At 47.9% G+C, this 24,252-nt stretch overlaps 3 protein-coding genes across 3 annotated transcripts; all 3 read left to right on the top strand.

Moving 5' to 3' along the window:
• Positions 1 to 6,280: 6,280 nt before the first annotated feature.
• LOC123146053 (SAP-like protein BP-73) lies at positions 6,281 to 9,597 on the top strand. Its single transcript, XM_044565630.1, has 2 exons — positions 6,281 to 6,484; positions 8,196 to 9,597. Exons 1-2 carry the CDS (start codon positions 6,448 to 6,450, stop codon positions 9,320 to 9,322), a joined length of 1,164 nt encoding a protein of 387 aa, XP_044421565.1. The 5' UTR covers positions 6,281 to 6,447; the 3' UTR covers positions 9,323 to 9,597.
• A 45-nt stretch (positions 9,598 to 9,642) lies between these two features.
• LOC123146054 (uncharacterized) lies at positions 9,643 to 10,440 on the top strand. Its single transcript, XM_044565631.1, has 2 exons — positions 9,643 to 9,761; positions 9,861 to 10,440. The coding sequence occupies exons 1-2, from the start codon at positions 9,740 to 9,742 to the stop codon at positions 10,280 to 10,282; spliced, it is 444 nt and encodes a 147-aa protein (XP_044421566.1). The 5' UTR covers positions 9,643 to 9,739; the 3' UTR covers positions 10,283 to 10,440.
• A 12,043-nt stretch (positions 10,441 to 22,483) lies between these two features.
• On the top strand, positions 22,484 to 24,252 carry LOC123146052 (protein G1-like6). Its single transcript, XM_044565629.1, has 2 exons — positions 22,484 to 22,789; positions 22,942 to 24,252. Exon 2 carries the CDS (start codon positions 22,969 to 22,971, stop codon positions 23,725 to 23,727), a length of 759 nt encoding a protein of 252 aa, XP_044421564.1. The 5' UTR covers positions 22,484 to 22,789; positions 22,942 to 22,968; the 3' UTR covers positions 23,728 to 24,252.

Raw genomic sequence — 24,252 nt, 5'->3', positions numbered from 1 at the left:
TGGATCATGAAGTGCTCGAATTGCAGCAAGACCTCTCCTATAAGGAGCATCCGGTCCGCATTCTCGACCAAGCTGAACGCCGCACACGTCAGAAGGCGATCAAGTTTCTCAAAGTCCAGTGGTCGCACCATTCTGAAGATGAGGCCACTTGGGAACGAGAGGATCGTCTGCGCGAAGAATACCCCGCACTGTTTCCTTCTACCTCCTAAATCTCGGGACGAGATTTCTTGTAGTGGAGGAGATTTGTAACACCCTGAGGATCATGCTACAGTAACTCTCTGTGATTAAGCTAATCATGTTGCTAAACAGGGCTTGATCACATTTGGAATCACATTTCTTTTCAAACTCCTAATTCAAACTTCAATTAAATTAAAGTGGAAAATAAAAGTTTTCAAAAATTTAAACAAAAATGTTCGGTGGGTGCCAAATAATACACTGGTAATTATGGTGGAGAAAACACATTTTTATAAAATACCTAAATACTTTTAAATGAAATAAAACAGAAAAGAAAATAAACAAATAAAAAGAAAATGCAAAAGAACACAGACAAAGAAAAAGAAAAAGGAGAAGGCCCCCCCCCACAGCACCCCTGGCCCAACTGGGCCGACCCCCGGCCCAGCCCACCTCTCCCACTCGCCCCCCTTCCCTGTTCCCCCGACCGGGGTCGGAACAGGGGCAGTCCCCGCCGCACCCCCTCGCCGGCGACGGGGAGGATAAGGACGCCAGCTCCCCCCCGCCTCCTCGGGCCCCTCTCCCACTCACCCCCGCTCACCTCTCGGCCCCTGCGCCTCTCTCTTTCCCCCCCAGATCCGCGCCGCTCTTTCCTTCCCCACGCCCGACGCGGTCGCCGCCGTTCCCGTCGTTCACACGGCCACCGTGCCCACCTCGCCGCCCCACGTTGTCTCCAAGGACCGCCGTCGCCCGCTGCTTCGTCTGGTGCAGCCCGTTGGAGACCGGAGCCCCTACAACGAGCACACCGAGCTCGTCTTCAACTTCGGACGCCGGCGACCCCCTTCTTCCCCGGCGCCGACCTGCTGCTCCTAAGCCCTCACCGGCCTCCGTGCGCCGCGCGGTGAGCCTCTCCCCCTCCTCCCCTGTCCTTTCTCTCTCGCGCGCCCCTAGCTGCTTCCCCACGCGCGCCCGAACGCCGCGCCGCGGAGCTCGCCGCCGGCGGGTCTCCGGTGACCAAATGGTCACGGGCGTAGGCCCGTTAGCTCGACCGCATCGTGCCGCACCCGCCTAGCTAGTTAGTTCGGCCGCTCGCGCGCTCTAACGCGCACCCGCCCCAGCCCGAAGCACCTCGCCGCCGGCGAGCTCGTAGCGCTCGCCCCCGCCCGTTCCAGCCCCTCCGGCCACCACCGTTGGACGCGCGCGCCGAGCCGCGTCGAACGCGCCCAGCCACAACCCCGCAGACCCCCTGTGCGCGAAACCCGCGCCCCTCCCGAGCCGCGCCGCCGCGTTTGGCTCGTCGGAGTCGCTCCGGCGCCGGTCGCCGACGTGGCTGGCCTGGGGCCACCTCAGTGCCACTGCCAGTGGGCCCCGTGGGCCCCGTTGACTGGGTCAACCCAGTCAACGTGCTGACTGGGCAGGCCCAGCCACTGACATGTGGGCCCCCCTTCTGTTAATTAGTCTAGCAATTATTTTATAAATAAAATAATTATATTAACTAATCACTCACTGATATATGGGGCCCACCCCTCTAATTAGACTGTTAGTTTAGTTTAAATTACTGTTAGACTAACAGAGGCTGACATGTGGGTCCCACTTGACCCACCTGTCTGGTTTGACTGGTCAGCCGACCTGTTGACCTGCTGACGTCAGCATTACCTCATGCTGACGTCATAATTCATTTTTTTGCTTAATTCAAATAATTCCAGAAATTCAAATAAACTTTGAAAATTCGTATCTTTTAAACCGTAACTCGGATGAAAATGTTTTCTATATGAAAGTTGCTCAGAACGACGAGACGAATCCGAATACGCAGTCCGTTCGTCCACCACACCTCCCTAACCTATCGAACTAGCAACTTTCCCCCTCCGGTCCGTCTGTCCGGAAACGCGAAACATCGGGAATACCTCCCGGATGTTCCCCCCCCTTCGCCGGTACCACCTACTGTCGCATTAGGACACACCTAGCACCGCTCATTTTCATGTCACGCATCGTCATGCTTATGTTTGCATTGTATTTACTGTTTCTTCCCCCCTCTTCTCTCCGGTAGACTACGAGACCGACACTGCTGCTGCCCAGTTCGACTACGGAGTCGACGACCCCTCCTACTTGCCAGAGCAACCAGGCAAGCCCCCCCCCTTGATCACCAGATATCGCCTATGCTTCTCTATACTGCTTGCATTAGAGTAGTGTAGCATGTTACTGCTTTTCGATATCCTATCCTGATGCATAGCCTATCCTTGCTACTACTGTTGATACATGTACCTGCAATCCTACATGCTTAGTATAGGATGCTAGTTTTCCATCAGTGGCCCTACATTCTTGTCCGTCTGCTGTGCTATACTATCGGGCCGTGATCACCTGGGCGGTGATCACGGGTATATACTTATATACTATATACATGACACATGAGATGACTAAAGTCGGGTCGGCTCGTAGGAGTACCCGCGAGTGGATCTTTGTGGCGGAGCGACAGGGAAGGTTGAGACTGCCTAGGTGAGAGGTGGGCCTGGCCCTGGTCGGCGTTCGCGGTTACTTAACACGCTTAACGAGATCTTGGTATTTGATCTGAGTCTGGCCATTTGGTCTATACGCACTAACCATCTACGTGGGAGTAGTTATGGGTATCCCGACGTCGTGGTATCAGCCGAAGCTCTTTTGACGTCAGCAACTGAGTGGCGCGCGCCGCATTGGACCGTAAGCTCGCGCTTGTATTAAGGGGGCTAGGTCTGCTTCCGGCCGCGTACGCAACGTGCAGGTGTGCATAGGGCGATGGGCCCAGACCCCTGCGCGCATAGGTTTAGACCGGCGTGCTGACCTCTCTGATGAGCCTAGGTGGGGTTGCGACGTGTTGATCTTACGAGGCCGGGCATGACCCAGAAAAGTGTGTCCGGCCAAATGGGATCGAGCGTGTTGGGTTATGTGGTGCACCCCTGCAGGGAAGTTTATCTATTCGAATAGCCGTGTCCCTCGGTAAAAGGACGACCCGGAGTTGTACCTTGACCTTATGACAACTAGAACTGGATACTGAATAAAATACACCCTTCCAAGTGCCAGATACAACCCGGTGATCGCTCTCTAACAGGGCGACGAGGAGGGGATCGCCGGGTAGGATTATGCTATGCGATGCTACTTGGAGGACTTCAATCTACTCTCTTCTACCTGCTGCAAGATGGAGATGGCCAGAAGCGTAGTCTTCGACAGGACTAGCTATCCCCCTTTTATTCTGGCATTCTGCAGTTCAGTCCACTAATATGCCCCTTTACACATATACCCATGCATATGTAGTGTAGCTCCTTGCTTGCGAGTACTTTGGATGAGTACTCACGGTTGCTTCTCTCCCTCTTTCCCCCTTTCCTATCTATCTGGTTGTCGCAACCAGATGTTGGAGTCCAGGAGCCAGACGCCACCGTCGACGACGACACCTACGACACCGGAGGTGCCTACTACTACGTGCAGGCCGCTGACGACGACCAGGAGTAGTTAGGAGGATCCCAGGCAGGAGGCCTGCGCCTCGTTCGATCTGTACCCCAGTTTGTGCTAGCCTTCTTAAGGCAAACTTGTTTAACTTAGGTCTGTACTCAGATATTGTTGCTTCCGCTGACTCGTCTGTGATCGAGCACTTGTATTCGAGCCCTCGAGGCCCCTGGCTTGTATTATGATGCTTGTATGACTTATTTATGTTGTAGAGTTGTGTTGTGATATCTTCCCGTGAGTCCCTGACCTTGATCGTACACATTTGCGTGCATAATTAGTGTACGGTCAAATCGGGGGCGTCACAGGGATACTCTTTGGTGCGTTCGATTTTAAAATTTGTTAAGGTGGTGAAACGCGACAATCCCCGCGAGGCACACTGTTCACTCTCATGCACCTTTCCAGAAATGACACAATTGTTTTCTCCCATACACCATTCCTAGGGAACGACCCGTGTGTAGCATGGCACCCCCTAGATGTAGCATGTCAAATACTTGAAGAATTCATAGTAGCTACTCTTCAAGGCATGGCAATTCGGCCTGCTATACCATGGCAATTCATGAACATATGTGAAGTCCTCTTTTTAGTTAGTCTATCAATTCTCTAAGTTGCAGCATGATAACTCCTTGAAACACATGGCCATCTCTCTATTACGGAAAAAGTCCATTTTAAACCCTAAACTCGTAGAGGTTTGGCGAAATGAACCCTCAAGTTGAAATCCCGGTCGATTGCACCCTGAACTATGCAATCCCGGTCTAAATCGAACCTTGACATGGTTTGATACATAAAAACGCTGACGTGGCAGGGATTTGTCTGGCTCGCGGGCCAAGCAGCAGCGATGTTGACCACAGTGCGCACTGGGCCGGCCCATCATACTATTTTTTCTTTACGTTTTTCTGCAAAACGTTTCAAAAAACGCGCCATGACGTTTCGAACCCAGCACCTCACAGGCAATGTACGAGCGCGCTAACCATCCAGGAAAACATCCGCTTCGTGATAGTTTATTCTTTCATTCTATTTTTAATAACGATCATTTTTTTGTGCTAGATTCCAGCTTGTTTGCTTTTTTGTGCCGTTTTTCTTCTTTTTTCAATTTTGTGAACTTTTCTCGAGTTTATGAATTTTTTTCGTTTCTGTGAACTTTTTTCCGAATCTTTTGAATTCATGAACTTTTTCAAATTCAATGAACTTGTTTTCAAAATAATGAAAATTTTCTAAATTTGATGAACTTTTCATGTTGACTAACTTTTCAATGAATTTGTATTTTTTTTGCCTGTTAAAATGTATTTTTTCTGTTACACTGCTAAAAAAAGGTGTGCACATAAGGTGTTTTGAACTTGCAACCTCCCCTTTTTGGTGCAAAAACTGTCCTTACCAACCACCCCACCTCACCTCTTGTGAATAATTTATTCCAATTTCTTAGCTTTTTTCGTTTTTATCTAATGCGTGAATTTTTTTACAGAACTCGTGGACTTTTTTTGAATCCATGGACTTTTTTCAAATCCACGAACTCTTTTCATTTTTACAACTTCTTTCAAAATTCCGAGAACTTTTCTTTTGAAAATTTGTGAACTTCTTTTGAAAACATTTGAATTTATTTCTAAATCCGTGAAATTTTTATAACAAAATTGCGGCCTTTTTTCCTTTTGAAAAATTGGTTCACGAGGTTTTTTTTTCGTTTGGATTCCCTACTAAGATGTCCACGAATTTAACAAAAAATTAAAAACGAAAAATATAAATAAAAAGAACAGAAAAAGAAAGAAGAAAAAGAAGAAACAGGGATAATGTGAACAATGATGTGCTGTCCAGGTGGTTACTTCCGTCGTCTAACAGCAGCAGGTCGCGGGTTCTAGTCACCCTACGTGCTCTTTTTTTTTTGCAGTTTTAAAGAATAAAAAAACTGCGCGTTTTAAAAGAAGGAAAAAGAAAACTAAAGCGGGCCGGCCCAATGGGGAACAGTGCGGCGAAATGGCACCAATCCCGGCCATCCTGTGACACGTCGTTGATCCTGGTTTGCCAAACGACTCCAGGGTTCAGTTTAGACCGGGATTGCATAGTTCAGCGTGCAATCGACCGGGATTTCGACATGAGGGTTTGTTTCGCCGAACCTCTACGAATTCAGGGTTTAAAATGGACTTTTTCCCTCTATTGCAGAATGGCAAAATCCCTAAAACGCATGGCATTTTTACTGTATCATATGTTTTTTTAACACATCATATGTTTTAATTTTTGGGCATGAAAAATTTCTCCCTTTTTTTGACATGACAAATCTCTCTGTTACAACATGACAATTCCTGAACGTTTCATCGGAGTGTTTCTTTTAGATAACACCCCTAGTGGCGTCGTTCGCTTGAATGAACTTCCCAAGGGAACGTTCGTCCGTGTCAGGGTCTTTCTGTAGGGAACATCAGCCCCTTATTAGGATCCTATTTTTAACTTGAACATTTTTTAATTTTTAAAGTTTCTACGTTTTTAAACATATAATAAAGACCGGCTGAAAAAAAGGAAGAGAAAAACTGAGTTTTTTTTTCGAGACAAGAGAAAAAACTGACTGAAAACTCTTTGCGTTCTTGCTCCCCAACGGGCCTCCGCGAGCTAGGCCTTGCTCCACGAGCGAGTGACAGCAGCCGGCCCACGTCGCGACCTAAACCCACGCCGAAAATCCCCCACTTGCACTGACTCTATCAGTTACGGCTACCAATCGCTCCGCCCTTCTCCTCTCCTCTCTTCTCAGCGGCAGTCACCAGCGCCGCCGCCGCCGCCGCCCCCGGACGCGAGCTCCTCCACCGGCGTCTGTCCCGAGGCATGACCGGCGCTGCCCCCGCCCTCCTCCATCACCACGGTACCGCACAGTTCCCCCTCCCCACCGCAGCCCGCCTCCCTCCCCACTGTTTCCGGCTACCCGTCTACATGCCGTAGGGTCCAGTTTCGTCTAGGGTTTCGAGATTTCCGTGGCGCGAGGAGCGGCCTGTCTGCTCCACCGCCGCTGCCGCCCACCGCGCGTTTCCCCTTGCGCAGCAGTGGTACACTGACCCGTAGCAGTGGTGGCCAGGAGCAGCACTACTGCGGTACTGCGCTAGCAGTAGTTAGGCCGCTGCGTACGCACCCCTGTCGCAGAGGGGCTCAACGTGTAGGAACTCAGCCTCGTCTTAATTGGGGGCAGAATCATACATGTGCGCACTCCCCAAATTGTTATCACTGGTGAATTGTGAGATGGATCCTATATACTTATCCTACTAAGGGGCGGTGCTAATTCGGCTTAAAGAGAGAATGGTTTGGGACAATACTCCTATCTTTTTGATGTTGTAGCATTTCTGAATTTATGTTCTCCCTGATGGCATGCATACGTGATGGACAGTTAGAAAAATGTGGCCTCGTTAGGTAGTAAGAGGGGATTTGGATCCATTTCTTATCCTCATTGGTCAGCTAGCTGTAGTGGTGTTTACTTCTGGTCCAGATTATGCAAGTTGAGCTGCTTTATTTAGATTTGTATATGCCATTCATGTTGCGCTCAAGTCAGTGTATATCAATTTGCCATGTTTATTCATATATGAATATGATAGCCGATTACCTATTAAGTGGATCGGGGGTTTATAAACCACTCAAGTGAAATATGTATGTATGCAGTATGTACATTAGATGGCATGTGCAGCTCACACTTCCTGCAGTTCTACAGCAACTGCCTAACTATTTTCGGGGAATCGTCCCTTTAGATGCCTTGTACTATCCTCTCTTCCTGGATTGACTTAAATGTTGCCCGTTAGATGTCTGCTAGCGCAAATTTTCCCGCTATCTGAAATCTGACTTGTTCAAACTGGACACAAGACACTTGCTTTCCCAATTTAATTCATACAAGACTGCTGTTGCTCGCTATTTCCGTGTTTGCCGCTAGGAGCAGGCGCTTGTACTCGATTGCACATGGTGTAAATGTGCATCTCTTCTGCGTTCTTTGGCTTTAATTAGGATGCATATGTTAGTTGATTCATGAATATGCACAGAGCAACTGTATGGCGTTCTCCTCCACTCATGAAGTAGCTCTGTATGTATGTTCGAGATCAACCGACAGGCCACGTTAGCTGGCTCATACTCATTAACCCGTCTTATGATCTGTTCAGGATTGAGCTGTGCCTGGCAGCAGTTCATGTTGTGATACACTCCTCTTTTATTCATGACTTGCATTTGGGGGCGAAAGTGACTGCAATATTTATTATTTCCCATATGAGCTAATTCTGAAGTACAGTCCATTTTCTTTCAGTTGTCAAATGCCTTGTTTTTTCATTGAACACCGGAAGTTACCTTTATGCATCTGTCTATAATCAAGTGAGTTTTACCTGTGTAGATCTTGATATGGCTGTTGCCAATTCGGCCAAAACTTAAAAGTGTTCTTGTTTGTAATGCAATTGTTTGTTTCCACGAATATTATGTTTATTTTCAAATTTCACATCTGTCTGACATGCTGCATACCGTTCCATCTTAAGCTGCCCATTTCCCACTAGTCCACCAAGCTTCTTCCAAAGCAATAACTGATGTATACTGTTTATTTTTCTGTCCAGGAGTTTCAAGCAGAGGAACATTACCTGTCTATCATGGCAATTGCAGATTCGTCCCAGGATCTTGTTTCCTCAGCAAATCAACTATTTTGGGACCATTGACTGTGTCTTTGGTTTGTGGTGCCAGCCCCAACAACCATAGACCAAGGAATCCAGATATCTCACGACAACAGAAGAGGGGTTCTTCATCAAGGGGGAAAAGCAAGCCATTCCAAGAAAGGGACGACTCTGAGAATAATGATGAATTTGATAGTGATACAGTATCCTCCAAAAATGGACCACCTATATCTTTGACAAGCAACACACGTCCCCATGCAACATCAGCTCCAGGGGAAAGGGAAAAGGAGATTGTAGAGCTATTTAAAAGGGTACAAGCACAACTGCGAGCGAGGGGAAAAGGCAGGGAGGACAAGAAGCCTGAACCTGCAAAATCCCAGGGTGAGAGGGGAAGTGTGGATTCCCTTCTTAATCTGCTCAGGAAACACTCGGTGGACCAAAAACGGAAGAGCAGCGATGAGAAAGAGCAGAATTTTGATCAGACATGGAGAAGCAGTGATTCTGGAAACAAGCAAAGTTCAAGGATATTTGGCACGAAGAACGACGCCCAGGAAGGGCAGAAGCCACCTCCTGCAACCTTCCAGAGACCGCCTTCAAGCTTCAGGCGAAGATCTCCTGTCCCTGGGGTTAAGTTCCAGCTTGTTACCAATCCAGATGCTGGTGCCAAGCCTGTCGTCAATGGCATGACCGATGCTGTGCTGGAAGCCAAGACGCCACTGGAGGAGGAGACTGCTCAAGATGAACCTGATTCAGCCTCCCCGTACGAACCCGACTCTGTGATAGCACCAGAAGATGCATCTCTGGACGACTTTGTTGTCTCAGACGATGAATCAGACGTGCTAGATACCGATGAACCCGATGAGTACCTGGAACCATTCGATAATGCTGATGATGTTACAGATAGCATCCCATCCCATGATGACAGTCTGGAAGGTAGTCCTTCCGTGGAAGCTTCCGACCTGAGCTCGCTCAAGGTCATGGAGCTGAGGGAGCTGGCGAAATCTCGGGGACTCAGGGGCTACTCGAAGATGAAGAAGAGCGACCTGGTCGCACTACTGAGCGACGTGTCCTGATCCGTCGGTGGTGGCAATCCTGCTTGACGAGCCCACCGTTTTGCTTCCCTTCTGCCATGGCCATGTGCACGAACGACACTCCATTCCTATTTCGCCAAGACCAGGCCCTTTTTTTAGGTAGAAAGTTGTAAATGAGCAAGGTTAACTTTTCTCCGTTCATCGCCGATCTGTTGCTGTCTCCTTTCGCTGTCATGTCCCAGCTTCGTTAGTTAATTAGCTAGACTCTGTTAGCGTTAAATAAGTAAAAGCTGTAAGCCCGCTGGGGCATTTGTTTCCGTGTTCTACTACTGTTGTTTTGTAGGCAAGGCGATCTTGATTTCCCTCCTCGACTCGGTTGGTTACTCGTCAGTCAGTGAGCTTGTAAAGCTGCGGTGGCTCGTTGGTGGCGCCGATACTGTGCTCCACGGATCGACATGCATGCTAGTTGCTGCCAACCCTGGTCGATACTACTATCTCTTTTATCATGGATATGAAAAAGGATACTGGCAGTACAAGCATGGTATTTCCTGATGCTTTTCTCCTTTCTTTTTCTCTGCAGCAGCAGGAGCAGAGCCCGGCCGGCTGGCATTTGGCAATACGGCTCTGTGCGCGCGCCAGGACTGCGGTTGCAGCCTGCCTGCAGCTTTTCTCGTGATGAAGAAAGAAAGCAAAGCACAGCAATCAAATCCTAGGCCTCGGCTCGGCTCATCTGCATTATTGATCGGCTTCTGTTCCTTGTGCTGGGTGGCCGGCGAGGTAAGTAAATACTCACTCACTCAGCTTGTGATCCACGAGCTCTCCTTAATCCATGCCGATGTCTGTGCTTTGGTTTCTGGGGGCCGTCAGATCTGGGCGATTGGACGGTTAGTTGGCCGTCTCTCACGTGCCCCTGCTTCCTCGTCCTGCACTGCGCTGCGCTGCCCTCCCAGGGCCTGGCTGCCTGTGCCTGTGGCTCTGTGTGTGGTGCGAAGCACTGATTAAAGCTGCCCCATTTTGATACGGTCGCAACGGTGCATGGTACCCTCTAGCATAGCATAGCAGCAGCCGTGGTGTGGTAGCAGCCAGTAGCCAGTTTCAGTCCCAGTTCCTTTCTTTCAAAAAAAAAAAATATATATAATCCCCAGCCACTTCATCAACAATGAAAAGCCACTGCTTTGTCTGGTCGCCCAGCTTGTTGCCGCATGCTTGCGTCCGTTGCTGCATACCTCCTGGCTTTATTTATTTTTTTTGCTTTCCCTTTTCAATTTTGAAAGATAATAATGCACGTACATATAAAAGGAAAATTTTGCAGGATCTTCGCATAAGATCCTATAAATATACCATCGATCGAGACTTGGTTAAGTCTAAGTCAGACTGAGATTTAGCAATCCCGTGTGCAAAATAAGACGAAACAGAAAGGAAAGAAAGCATCATGGTTAGGTTAGGCGAGGCAGGGGCAGGACAGCTAGGGACGGTGCCGATGGTGCAGTCCAAGCACCGAGCCGCGGCCGGAGAGAAAGAGCGACGTACGTACTGTTGAAACTCCCCTTGGAACGAACGGGGCTAGCTTGCTGGTTGGGCTGGCCGGGGTAGGCGCACTGTTGCTAGGGCGCAGGGAGGGCGCGGCCGATACTGTTCACCGGGCAGCGCAGTGCACGGGGCAGGGCAGGCAGCCAGCACGCATGCATAGTGCGCGCCGTAGTTCGAAACGGAGGCCGGCCGCGACTTGTCTACATCACCCGCCCGGCCGCATATATCTGGACCATATGTGTGTGTCCATGCCAATGGCATGCGTGGGCGCTGTGCGTCTGGCTGGGCGGGTGCACGCACGGACGGACGCGCGCGCATGTTGCATGTGTACTGTGGCACAAGTCTTGGTCTTGCATGTTGGTTACGCGCGGCCAGCCACCCCTCCGGTTGCCGCCCGCCTGCTCGACACGCGGACGCAGCCATGTTGGCACGACAACGTGCATGCGATGCGAGACCAGTTAGTGATGATCAGAACGTACGTACGTACGCACGCACGCTTCCACGAGGAACGTGCGAGGCAGGGGGCTCATGCATTGCATGCCTGAGGAGTTTGTCCCCCGGGCCTGACCTGATCGTCAAGTTTGTTTGCCCACACCGCACTGATAGGTACGCGTACATAGGGCACTGTTGGCCATGTCACCGTCTAAGTTTAGCCATGGTCCTCACGGATGGCCGGCCTCGCTCCATGGCATCAGCCATCAGGTCATGCATGCAGACGGCGCTGACCGCCCGGCCGAGCGCGCGCGCCCTCTCTGGTCCCCGGCCGGGGCGGGGCGTACGTACAGCGACGGAGTCACGGAGCGTGCCGGTGCCGGACTCGCTGGGCCGCTTCGTGAGACACAGGCCGCCTCGGCAGCGCGACTTCATCCGGCCGATGATGATTATAGCGACGCACTGTGCGCGCTTGGGCCCTCGCCATTAAGGCCACAGCGAAGTCGGCGTACGTCTACACATGGTGTGTATGTGCGTGTCGTGTCTAGCTGGCCGCCGGCCCCATCCACATGAATGTGCGCTCGACAAATACGTACGTACAGGGCGCACACTTGTTATCATGGCCGCCACCAAAACGGCCACCTTTTGACCGGCCCAAATATGTTCAACGTACCACAACATACCACTACATATCTACCCGGTCACATCCATCCATCAATCAACACGTCCTACAGCGAACAGCTACAGCCGTCCGTCTCCGCGCCCGCCCGGCCGGCCGGCCGCCGCGCCCGCCCCTGGGCTGTCTAGTCGACTCTCGTGAGAATCAGAATCTGAATCAGAGGAGGTGGCGCTGTCTGTCGCTGGCTCGCATGCATGCATGCCTCATGCCTGTCTGACCGGCCGGAGCCGATCGATCCATCGGCCTGTGCGCGCACAGTGTCAGCCTAACCTGTGTAGGTGTAGGTGTAGGTGTCCCGGCCGGTAGCTAGCTAGCCAACTGTATCGTCCTCTGGCTGATTCATGATGATGCGGTTCAGCAGCTAGCAAACGTACTTGCACACATACTCACCGGCTCTGAGGCTAGCGAGTAGCGAGGGAGGGAGGATGCGGGTGTGGACGAGGTAGCCGGGGGTCGCCCACGGATGGAGAGGCAAACGGTCAAATGTGGCAGGGCATAAACTGTGTGCTCCATCACAGTCTAGCTCTAGCTAACTGTGAGAGTGAGATCAATGGTGGTTATGGTGTGGGTTTGTAAGGCGCCAATGCCCCATGGCGGAAGGGGCTGTGATCCCTATGTGCAATGGGGAGGCGTGCATGCTATGCTGTGCTAGGTGGACCGGCCGGCCATGCATGTACGCGACGCGCCTAACTCAAGTACTATGCTACTGGTCAGTCGTATGCATGCATGCTGCGCCAGTACTGCTCTAGCTACTGCATCTCTCTCTTGCCTGTGCTGTGGTGGTGGTGGTGGTGGTGGTAGAATGCTAGCTAGCCACTTTGCTCTACAGTCCCGGCCTGGGCCGCGCGCTTTAGCTGCCTTCCTTTATTTGGACAGACATTCCATGGCTCGCCAAACTCCACTGCTCCTCCGCTTGCCCACCATGGCCATCGCCATGGCCATCCCTCCCACAACCTTTCTTTCTTTCTTTCTTCCTTTTCTTTCTTTACCCCGCTGTGCTGCTTACATAGAGAATCCTCCCACCTAGCTACCATGTAGTACTAGTAGAGTAGCTTACCACCACCACTACTTACCCATATCTTCTTGGACTACACACTACTACTGCTCATCCGTCTCAGCTCTCGTTCGTTCGTTCTTCAGCAAGCCGGACGCGCACCTTTCCCCTGGCCGCCCAGGACCAAGCATGCATGCATGTTAACAATCCCATTGAACTCATGAATGCATGCATGCCCTCGCCCTACCTGTAGCCAACCTATACTGGTGTAACGCACGCACACGTACGTGCCATGTCTCGTCTCCTCGCAGCTACTATATATGTATGTGTCCATGCATGTGGGTTGGTTATCCTCATTGCTGGCTCAAGTGGATATTGATGTGACAAGAGAGGACACATGTGTATGATGATGTGTTCATTATTGATCGACTCTGTCAATGGCCGAGACTGTCTTGTCCCCCTCACCGATTTATTAGCTAGTACTACTAGTTGGGTGCTACATTGACAAGGCTGCTAGTCCCTATCACTGTCACCAGATTCTATACACATCCAAATTAATTAACTTGCCCGATACACGTCATATATAAGGAACCTGTTTGCAGCCACAGACAGCCAGTCGTTTTCTTGATTTATTAGATAGGACCGCAGTTCCTCGCATACGAAGTTAACCACACCAAAATATCGTATGCGTTGGTTGATAGCTACAGTCATCAAAGTTCTAAACCACAAGCTTAATTGGTAAGTATTTTGACTTTTAATCAGGCTCCTCTTGCACATTGCAACTTCATGCCTCAAGATATAGAACAAATAACTTGAGTGGTGAGCGAGGGCAATACGTAGCACTATCAATTGACACAAACGTCATTTTCTCATGGAGATTTCCTTCCAAATATATAAGCTAGGATGACAAGACAAGCCACCTTCATTTAGGAGATGATGGAGGTCATCCATGCTTCATGCGGATGGTTGCGTGAAAAACACAATAAGTGGCTAGAAACATGTTGATAAATAAAGGAGATGTGTTTATTATCGGATAATTTGCCTCATTTTAGGTCTTTTCCTAGAGCTATTGATCCATAAGAACCACTCTGCAAACACCTTCTTCTCGTATGGGAACACCTATTGGGCTCAGGTATGCTTGCCCGGGAGCATCCATAGACACTGCTAGTCACATTTTGCTCATAAATATTGTTTTGAATTAGCTCATTGTCATCCTAACCTTTTTGTTTTGTTTGTACTTATCTCTCTATATATTTTGCTCATAAATATTGTTGGAATTATCTTTGCCCTACTTGGGAGCCAGGGCATAATAGCATTCTCAGCAGATAATAAATCAGCTAGAAGTTCACTTAGAAGTTCACTTATTTCTTGAATTGGTCATCTTGATAGCATGTGCCATTTGGATCACCCACAGTGATTTCATCTTCAAAGGCATTCCTCCAAGTTTATATGCTTGTAGGAACTGGTTCAAGAGGAGCTCAACCAGGATACATCTTAGGGCTCGGAGGGGAAGATACATAGACTTTCAGGAGTCTTTTAGTTAGCTCTGACTCCAGGTCTAGCTGATGTATATTTCTTTCTTGCTTCTCACAGCAGCCTATGGCTGAACAATTGCCAACTCTATCACTAACTTTGTAAACTCGTAAAAAATTATGAAAATACTACTCCCTCCGTCCGGAAATACTTATCAGAGAAATGGATAAAAATGGATGTATCTAGAATTAAAATATGTCTAGATACATCTATTTCTTCGACAAGTATTTCCGGATGGATGGAGTATGTGGGATGTCTCAATAAAAAGATACAGTTCTGAAAAACCTAAAATAAATCAGAAAATAATCATTTTTAAGAGGACGCAAAGTTTATTGCCCGTGCGAAAAAATATCCACTCTCATTTTTGCACATACCAAATAATATTTTATAACAAAAAATTACACCCATACACTTCATCATGTAATTTACTAGTATCTAGTATGATTTTCTTCATCCATAGAAAATTTGGTAGTCAATGTGACTTTAATTTTAGAATTGTGTGCAACTAAGCATTTTATAAAGAAATGTACGGCATGATATGATACCACACTTTTCCTTGCAACTCTATGTCTCTTGCAATGTACTATATACGGTATAGAATGGTATATGTCCGTATATTGCACGTCATGTTTTTTGTTACCGGGCAAATTTGGAGGGAGGAGGGGGGGGGGGGGGGGGGGGTAGGATCCTACGAGATGCCGGGACCCTTAATTTTAGTTTAAGAAAACAAAATCAAAATGCCATCATTCCATGTCTTGTGAAATTTATTTACACTAGGATTTTTGGGCTTAGAAGAGAGTCTGATTACCAGCCGATCGATAATGAAAAAGGCCGACATGTAATTAAAATAGTTTGAAATAGTTATTTTTGGTTCAACATAATGATGTCAAAACCGTAAATGTATGTATTTACATATGTATAATTGTTGCTATTCAAAAGCGTAAATATACGGGAGTAGTGTGGGCACCAAGGTGCACAGACGTTTGCACGTATGCAAACAGTAAAGGGAAGAATAAAGAAAAGAGGAGCTAGGTAGAGTGGGGATTGGAACGAACCAACAAACGTTGCCCATCCCTGCCCATCTTTTTGCCCCTCTCCCCAGCCGTGCGAGGTGTATTCTACCACTTCCATCGTTCACAGTTCACGCCATCTCCCCTAATCATTGCGGGGCCTTTTTGACTGATTGGGATGTATCCTGGCGGGCGTCGTCTTCGTCGCCGTGCATACGGTGGAGCATCTCCCGCGGCCCCCGCCGCAACAGTGCCGATCCACCGGCCGCCTGCATGCTGCTAGCTAGCTCCATGATACGCCCCGGGCCGGCCGGATACCGATCGACCGATCGGCGTTCCGGCCGGCCCCAGACGAGAGGACGGAAAATATATCTGGTTCCTCTCTACCCCCTCCTTTGATGTTACTTGATGATTTGATTGTTGGACTGCGACCAGTCATGTTTGTTCAACTGCTTACAGTGTACGTAGCCATCGCCTCTTAACTTCCTTTTGCGCCCACTTCCGAAAGTGAAACATGCATGACGTGGATTAGCCGTCCAATCAGCTAGCATGAGATCGAATTGGCTATCATTCTAGTTTGGCATTGGGTACACATGCATGATTCGTTTTACTTGTGTGAGAGAGAAGCAAGGAAATATTAGGGTTTTGGATGTAGTGAGTGAGGTCGGGAGAGGACATGGCCAGATCTTAGCTTAGGTAGGTTGGGATCGAGGAGGGGTACTAGCGCACCACTGTAGTGTGCATCCTGCCCGCTGCCGGCATCTCTCGTGCTGGTCGATTCCAAACGGAAAAAAATTACTATCGCATGCAACTGAGTTTCACTTGTCACTGTCGTCGTCGTCGTCCTCCTCCCCCGTCGTTCCAAACGACTTTCAAACTCTTTCTCCTGACAAGCGACAGTACTACTACTGGCCACCAGATCAAGAGAGAGAGTGGTGGGTGATCGGGTGAGTGCGTGTTTCCTGAACATGCATGCATGTCTGGTCGACGCATGGGCCCACCTGCAGAGAAGACGACCGTTGTGGGAGTCACTTGTTGACGTGTTGTAATTAATTCCAAGTGGAAATTTTTCTAAGCTTATTAGCCTGTCACGTCCAGGAGAATTATTGAGCTAGCCGCATGTCGCCCCGCCTGCTGCCCGGCATTTCACACATTCGATTGTCTCCTCTGCTTCAATTCCAGTCACTTCATTCATAGGAGGAGGAGAAAGAGGAGTACACTGCTGGTTTAATTTACTGCCCCTTTATTTATTGGGTCCAGATACACAGAGATTAGATTCTGTCCATGCATTAAATATGTCTCCGGCCCTAGCCCATGATCAACAGATCTAATCCCAGAATGAGTGGTTTAAATCGTCCAGGACATAGCTAGATCCCATTTGATATTTTTCCTTCTTCCAGAAAAACAGCTTTGCATGATCTAAAATGTAAACCTTTCTAGAATTTATATGGGTGAGGGCACTGACTACTTTGCATCTTTTATTTATGCTTTTGGGCTTCAATGAGCCCCCCCCCCCCCCCCCCCCCCCGCCCCTCCACCCAAAAAAAAAGGAAATCCTAAAATTTGGCGTTAGTTTTTAAAGGATGGAAAATCAAACGTTTTATAGCAAACTACATGTCGTGAGCATGACAATTCCCTTCAGCAAGTACAGCAAATCCCGGTAAGAAAACTGAACATGCCAGGATTTGCCATGCTTGTTGAAGGGAATTGCCAGGCTCGCGACACGTTATTTTCCATAAAAAAACGTCCGGTTTGCCATCTTTGAAAATCTAACATCAGATTTGTAACAGGGTCTAAAAAAGTAACTCATTACTGTACATAAATGCTCTTTCTCGTCTAAACGGAAATGTAGTGCTCATGTGGGTTCATAAAAAAAGTCTGGCCATCTATAATGAAATTGTCACGGGCATCCAAAACATCATAAATGATATTACTAGAATTATCAACAAACAAATTTTTATGTGAGGAAGGATTTTCATGCATAAACTGATGACCAAAATACCATCTTGAAGACCACAGGTCAATGTCTAGAAACCTTATATCTTAGATTGTGGGCAGTACAAGAAAATGTGTCAAGATCATGACAAACCATACTAGGTTTGTGAATGAAAGTTGCAAGAGAAACCATTATAGTAATGTAATTCCTTGTACGATGATAGAGTAACATCGTCTATCTTGAGAAATCTCAATACATACACGTGTGATTGGAATAAAAGTCACATGGATTCATTTCTTTGTTCTTGACATTCTCCTTCAGTTGTAGCTCCATCCTACCTTGTCACCATCGTTCCCCATTGCCGCTCCTCCACCAACATAGACCTCACCACATTTTTCTCTCACATTTTCTCTTAAAAATGATCACTACAAAACCATAAATCTTTCACTATATCTTGAAAAAATGAGGATGACAATGTCTAGGCTAAAAGTATCGAGGTCTCATTTGAGGGTGAACACTATAGATCATTGAAAGATTCTAGAGGTTCAATGCATATCCTATTCAACAGATGAATAACAAGTGGTGCCTAGACTCGACATGATCCTGCCATCGAGGCAACACATCATCATGGTATATGTGTTGTTTGGGAACCATGATCCCCAGAGAATAACTGGGTCCTCGTAGTTGTAGAGGGTGAGCTCCTATAAACAACACGAGAGAAATCATTCTCTTCGACAATGAACTGCTAGTCGATGGCCTAGAATCCTGCAACAAAGAGGTCAAGGAAGGCATCACGGACTAGGCAAAAAAAAGTTGGCCGATTACATCTTGGTTGTGTGCATCATGATGATGCAGAGGCTGGGGCTTTCCCCCTTTTGAACAAAAAGGTTGGCTGATTACGTAGGTTAGGCAAAAGATTGGGTTAGTGGTGTATGGGAGAACAGGTCTCGGAAGGTGAAGTCTAGGAGGGAGCGGATTACGCAGGGCATCATGCTAGAAAAAAGGTGTTCTGCCCATTTCCATGAAGCACGAAACTAATATTATTCCGAGTTGAAGTGTTTATTGCAATAAACTTCCAAAATATAAAAGGGTGAGACCAAGGAGATTCAATTGAGTGGTAGTTTTCTTCAATAAGACCTTTAATGCAGGAGAGGCTAGAGGGTTGAAGAAGCTTGTAAAAAATTAGGAGAAGGCGTCCTTTGGGTAGATAGGGTTTTGTTATTGAGACCACAAAACCTTTAAGCTTGCAACTTTTTACATCCTAGGCAATTAATAGCATGGTTACAAGTTACTTCCGCTATCCAAAACAAGTTATCCTAATTCAATACAGAGAAGCACATATTTTGGGATAAGGAAATATGCCATAAAATGGATAACTAAACAGTCAAGGACAACAAAACGAAAATTAAACAACCTCCCTTAGACATAAGCTTGGCTTCCAACCAGTTAGGTATTTTTCTCATTTAGCAATAATGGGGACACAGGGAGAAGAGTGGAATTTCGTGGAAGAGATTGTAAGACCTAGATAGGATTTGAGATTGAAGAGATGTCATGGCCAAATGGCAGAGGTAACATTATACATGAGATCACCAGGAATGTGGATGGATTGATGAAGGTAGGTTTTGCTGAAGTTGAAGGCTACGCCAGTGCCAGTGGCAAAATTATCTAGAATTTTTTTAGGGTAAGAGCTACAAAGGCGGCTTTGACAATAATTAGGATGTCATCGGCATACTATAGGATGGGTGATAGGAGAGAGATTTTAAGGGGGTGGGTAAGAAGGTGGTTGTGATGACCTTTAGCGAAAAGTCTCTAAAGGTGTTCAGTGACGATGATCAGGGGAGGCGTTAGGACCTAGGCAGCCCGGGCCTCCGCCTGGGGCGTGGAGAAGAAAAACTTCGTCACTATAGATACTATATAGCACTGTAGCACATTGTAGAACACTATAGCTATAGGTGTTGGCATGGTGCGTGTGATGTTCCTGGCTCCGCTACTGACAATGATACATGTGTGTGTGGGGGGGGGGGGGGGGGGGGGGGAGCGGATTCCCTTAGTGAAGACTGGTTTTTATTTCATCCTATCTCCTCGAAAGTCTTCATGGAGGAGGATATCCATTTTACCAGTGAAGAGGATTTCGTGGAGCCCATAATACGAGCACGAAAGGAAGCCGCAAACTTTAAGATGAGGAGGATCCTCGTCAATGGAGTCGAAGGCTTTACTAAAGTCTAGCTTGACCACATCGGTGGGAGCTTTTGGGCATGATTTAGAAGTCAAAAACCTTGAGATGAAGCATGTCTGGTCATTGTTCATGAGGAGGGGATGAGGGGTTTAAGACTAATTAATGGTTAAGAGGTTATTAATGACTTCCATGGGGCAGTTTTGAAGTGATAAGGGCCAAGCTAGAAGTGTCATTTTTAGGAGAAGCATGATATGAGCTGGATTGAAGCTTTTTTCTAGAGAGAGGAGTTGTCGAAGGAGTAGAATCATGAAAAGATGAAGGATTTGAGGCGACTCTAGTATTTTCTACAGAAACCTTGGGGCAAAACTACCAGGGCCAAAGCTAGTATTTAGGTTCATAGAGTTGACGGAGTATGTTATTTCCCAGTGGGGGTCGACAAGGAGGTGAAGTTGGGGAATAAGGTTACTGTAGGCATTCGAGAGGGCAAGTTACATGTAGAGTTGAAAGGGTGACCAAGACCAAGAAGGTTAGTGCAGAAGTATTGAGAGTGTGTAGTTAGTTATGGTGATGGGGAAGCACACCAAGGGTGGCGCAAGAAAATGGGCGGTGTTGTGATGCACGATCGACTGACTCAGCGTACACATATGGTTTTTCTGTGTGGGGTGAAAATAGGTTTTATTTCTCTGCAATAGTGTTACAGTCAGCTAATACAATACTAGAAATCCCCTCTGGAACATGGCGCAACAACAAGGCGGTGTATCTCTAGAACGACCAATATTAGCTAGACTATGAGCAACTGCTAAATCATCGACAATTAATATGGATCGGCGGATTTTGTACTAAATCAATGACAATTAATATGGATAGAAGGGAATACTAATTTTCTATGGGTTCATTAGTATGTAGTGTTTGCCAAAGGTTTGTAGTTTTTTTTTTTTGAGAACAAGGTTTGTAGGTTAAGCCCGTTAGAGCGAAACGAAAGCCTAAACAATAGTTCTTGCATGTGTTTGATGGGGTGGGGTGATCGGATTCACTTGGTTTTCGGACGGCAATGGTGTTAAATTTCTTTTTTTTTTGTAAACGGATCTTAAAAAGGGAGAAAAATTGTTGTAACAAATAGGGACCAAATATATATATACGTACAAATACAAATATTAATGAGATGGGATTGGTGATGTCAGGTGGAACAGGGAATCTTGACCAGTAGTCAATGGCCGACTGTTTCCAAAACTATGGATACAATATATGTACGTACGTGTATATTCTAGGGACACACATATATGATATTTGTGCACAGCGTACCATATTTCATGTCGTCTACAGTAGTAACATGAGTGGGCTGTTCCTTTTTGCCTCATTTTTCTATCAGTGCCCGTGCAACGCCGATGGAAGCACCATCCCATCCCAGTTGGCCGGCCGGCCACAGCCTGCAATGGCAGGATTAAAAAAGAAGAAGGAAGTGCCCATCACTCCAGATTATCCTGCAGTCATGTCATGCAGATGCAGGGCATGGAAGGAATTACATGCATACACTCTTCACAATATGATGAGTACTGCCTCCTCCATGCAGTTCTCTTGCATGTTTCGGATTTTTTGCCTCAAGTCAAACTTAAGTTTGACCAACTCTGTAGGAAAATATCAACACTCATATCATTATCAAATCTACATCAATAGATCGGCCATTAAATATATATTCTTAAAATATTTATTACCCCCTCTGTTCCAAAATAAATGTCGTTATTCTAGTTGAACTAGAACCACTACAGTTTTCTTTGAACCTAGGGAGCAGGCCACAGATAGTAAGTATTGATAGTTTTACTATATATAAGCTTGACTTGAGATAAAACCTAAAGCCTATTTTTGAGGATGGAGGGAGTACTAGCTTGTTATTTTTTTTTTCAATAATGCTAAACGTACAAAGAGTTACACGTAACTACATATTATGATTCTTTCTTTCTAACTAACCTCCCCCTGATTTTCACGGGGTGGGCCCCTCCCCCCTTAATCTCCAGTAATAACTCACCAGTATGAAATCCCCGGTAACTATATGTATCTCTAGCATTACTCTTTTTTCTGACAAAATTAAGTCAACGGTCGATACATCGAAATTTGTGGAAGCGTACGCGTTACCGCATGGAAGAGTCCGTATTATATAATGCTCGAGGCCAGAAAAGTTTACAGAGATTAGGGTTCTCGGTAATTATGGCTTGATCTGCACTATTGACACCCTGTACAAAGCCTATACAGATAAAGATCAAGCTCAATTAAACCGACCCTAAAATTACAACACACCCATGAGACACCGGTGAAAAAAATAGCGCGCTACAGTGTGCTATAGTGTTTTGAGCAATCTCTCGCTAAATAAATTAGTGTATAATGTCTCGCTAATAACACGCTATAGCACGCTAATAGTGTACTTTAAGGGTGGCGCTATTTTTTCCATTGCACTACACACCCAACACAACAATTGATTTTTTTGTGAATTTAATCATGCCACGATGGTGAACGCAATCAATTTGATTCAACATTTTTTGTTTCTTCATGGGAATTTGATTCGACATTCTTTGTTTCTTAAATGGCGAGACCTCTGCGATTTTCTGATGAGGAATAACTAGGAAAATTAGACCCTGTTTGGAACGTAGGAATATTCCCAGACAAGACCAGATACATACATCAGCTAATTCAAAGTTGACAACATATAAGGAAGGCAATTCAAACCAAACCAAGAAAAGCCACAGAAAAACCAAAGAAAAAAAGAGATGGAGCCATCTTGTTGCCTTCCTAGCCACCACTCTCTCCCTGTCTAGAGCTATGCCCTACCACCCCTATCACCATCACTATACCACCTTCTCACACCACACCACACCACACCACACCACACCGCCTAGCTAAAAGGTTAAAACCTATCTCCCCCATCCACCCCATCCCCCTCCCCTCCCCTTCCTCCTCCTCTCCCTCTCACCTCCTCCAGCACCATCGACTGTTCATCCATCCCCATCTCTCCCCCCCTCCATCTTTCTCTCTCTGCAGGTTCTCCAGGATGGATTGACCACCTGAGCATGGCAATCTTGGGCTGCTCCTGCTGCTTGGGTGGGCACATGATTGGATCAGTCCTCACCACCGGCCGCTAGGCTCACACTCCTGCCAAGATTCCAGCACGCGCATGCACACGCGCTACGGATTTCGATCGATAGACTACTGGTGAACCAGCAGATTCAGGTATATGTGCATCTCAACGCGTCTCCTTCACTTCCTTTCTCTCTTGGATCGATCGATCCATGTTCCATAAATCTCCTGACCTAGCGAGCTCTCGCTTGAATCGGAGCAAGAAATGATGCATCCTTCTTGGTTGGACATGTCGCAATGCGCAGGGAAGCTAGTGAAGGAGAGCTAGCAGCATGGATCACCACCATCACCACCACCACCACCATCATCACATGATCCCTGGACAGGAGCCGTCGGCCGGGGACGGTGCACCCCAGGACAACTTCTTCCTCGGCCCCGCCGGCGTCGGCATCTTCGGTGGCGTCGGCGGCGCGTCGGGGGCTGGCTCGTCCTCGTCGGGCGCTGCGGGGGGCGCCGGGACCTCGGCGGGTGGCGGCGGAGGGGGAGGCCCGTCGCCCTCGGGGTCGTCGCCGTCGCTGAGCCGGTACGAGTCGCAGAAGCGCCGGGACTGGAACACGTTCGGCCAGTACCTGCGGAACCACCGGCCGCCGCTGTCGCTGTCGCGGTGCAGCGGCGCGCACGTGCTGGAGTTCCTCAAGTACATGGACCAGTTCGGCAAGACCAAGGTGCACACGGCGGTGTGCCCCTTCTACGGCCACCCCAACCCGCCGGCGCCGTGCCCGTGCCCGCTCCGCCAGGCCTGGGGCTCCCTCGACGCGCTCATCGGCCGCCTCCGCGCCGCCTACGAGGAGAACGGCGGCACGCCCGAGATGAACCCCTTCGGCGCGCGCGCCGTCCGTCTGTACCTGCGTGAGGTCCGGGAGACGCAGGCGCGGGCCAGGGGTATCAGCTACGAGAAGAAGAAGCGCAAGAAGCCGTCGTCGTCTACGTCCGCCGCCGCCGGGCCGTCGTCCGAGGGGAGCCCGCCTCCCGGCCCGTCCGGCAGCGGCGGAGGCGACACGTCGGCGTCGCCACACTTCATCATGCCGTGACCGTACCGTGAGTTTTCCCTAGCTAGGTGATCCATCTGAGCTAGCTAGCCGCCGCGCGCAAGTTCTCTCCTTCTTGGGATGCCAGTGCTGCTGGTTCATCAACTACGCCAAGGCCGCCATTGTTCTTTATTACTTGCCTTCCCAATTGGCTTCTTGCATTTTGCAAAGGATTTCTCTCCTCCTTAATTTCCATTTGTTTCACTTCAAGTAAGGTCATTCGTGACGAGTACTAATTTGTTGCTGTTAATTCTCTCTAGCTTGGGATCAATTGGTAGCTGTTTGATTTTGTTTTTGCCTGTTTCAATTTGCTACCTCCTCGTGAGAATCTCTAGCTAGTAGTAGTGAACTAGTGACCGCTGAGTCATTTTGGCATTGGAGAAACTTGCAAGAACAAAACTAGCATCGAACTACATAGAATTTGCTCTTGCCAAAAGAGCTTTGCTAACTAAGCCACAAGTACTTGTTGTATTGGCAGCAATGCTTCATTCATTGATATGTACTACTGCCGGTGGTTGCCCATTGTTA

This window comes from Triticum aestivum, chromosome 6D (assembly GCF_018294505.1).
Source record: "Triticum aestivum cultivar Chinese Spring chromosome 6D, IWGSC CS RefSeq v2.1, whole genome shotgun sequence".
Classification (NCBI taxonomy): domain Eukaryota; kingdom Viridiplantae; phylum Streptophyta; class Magnoliopsida; order Poales; family Poaceae; genus Triticum; species Triticum aestivum.
Note: the sequence above shows the minus strand (reverse complement) of the source record. Positions and strands in the feature narration are given on the sequence as shown.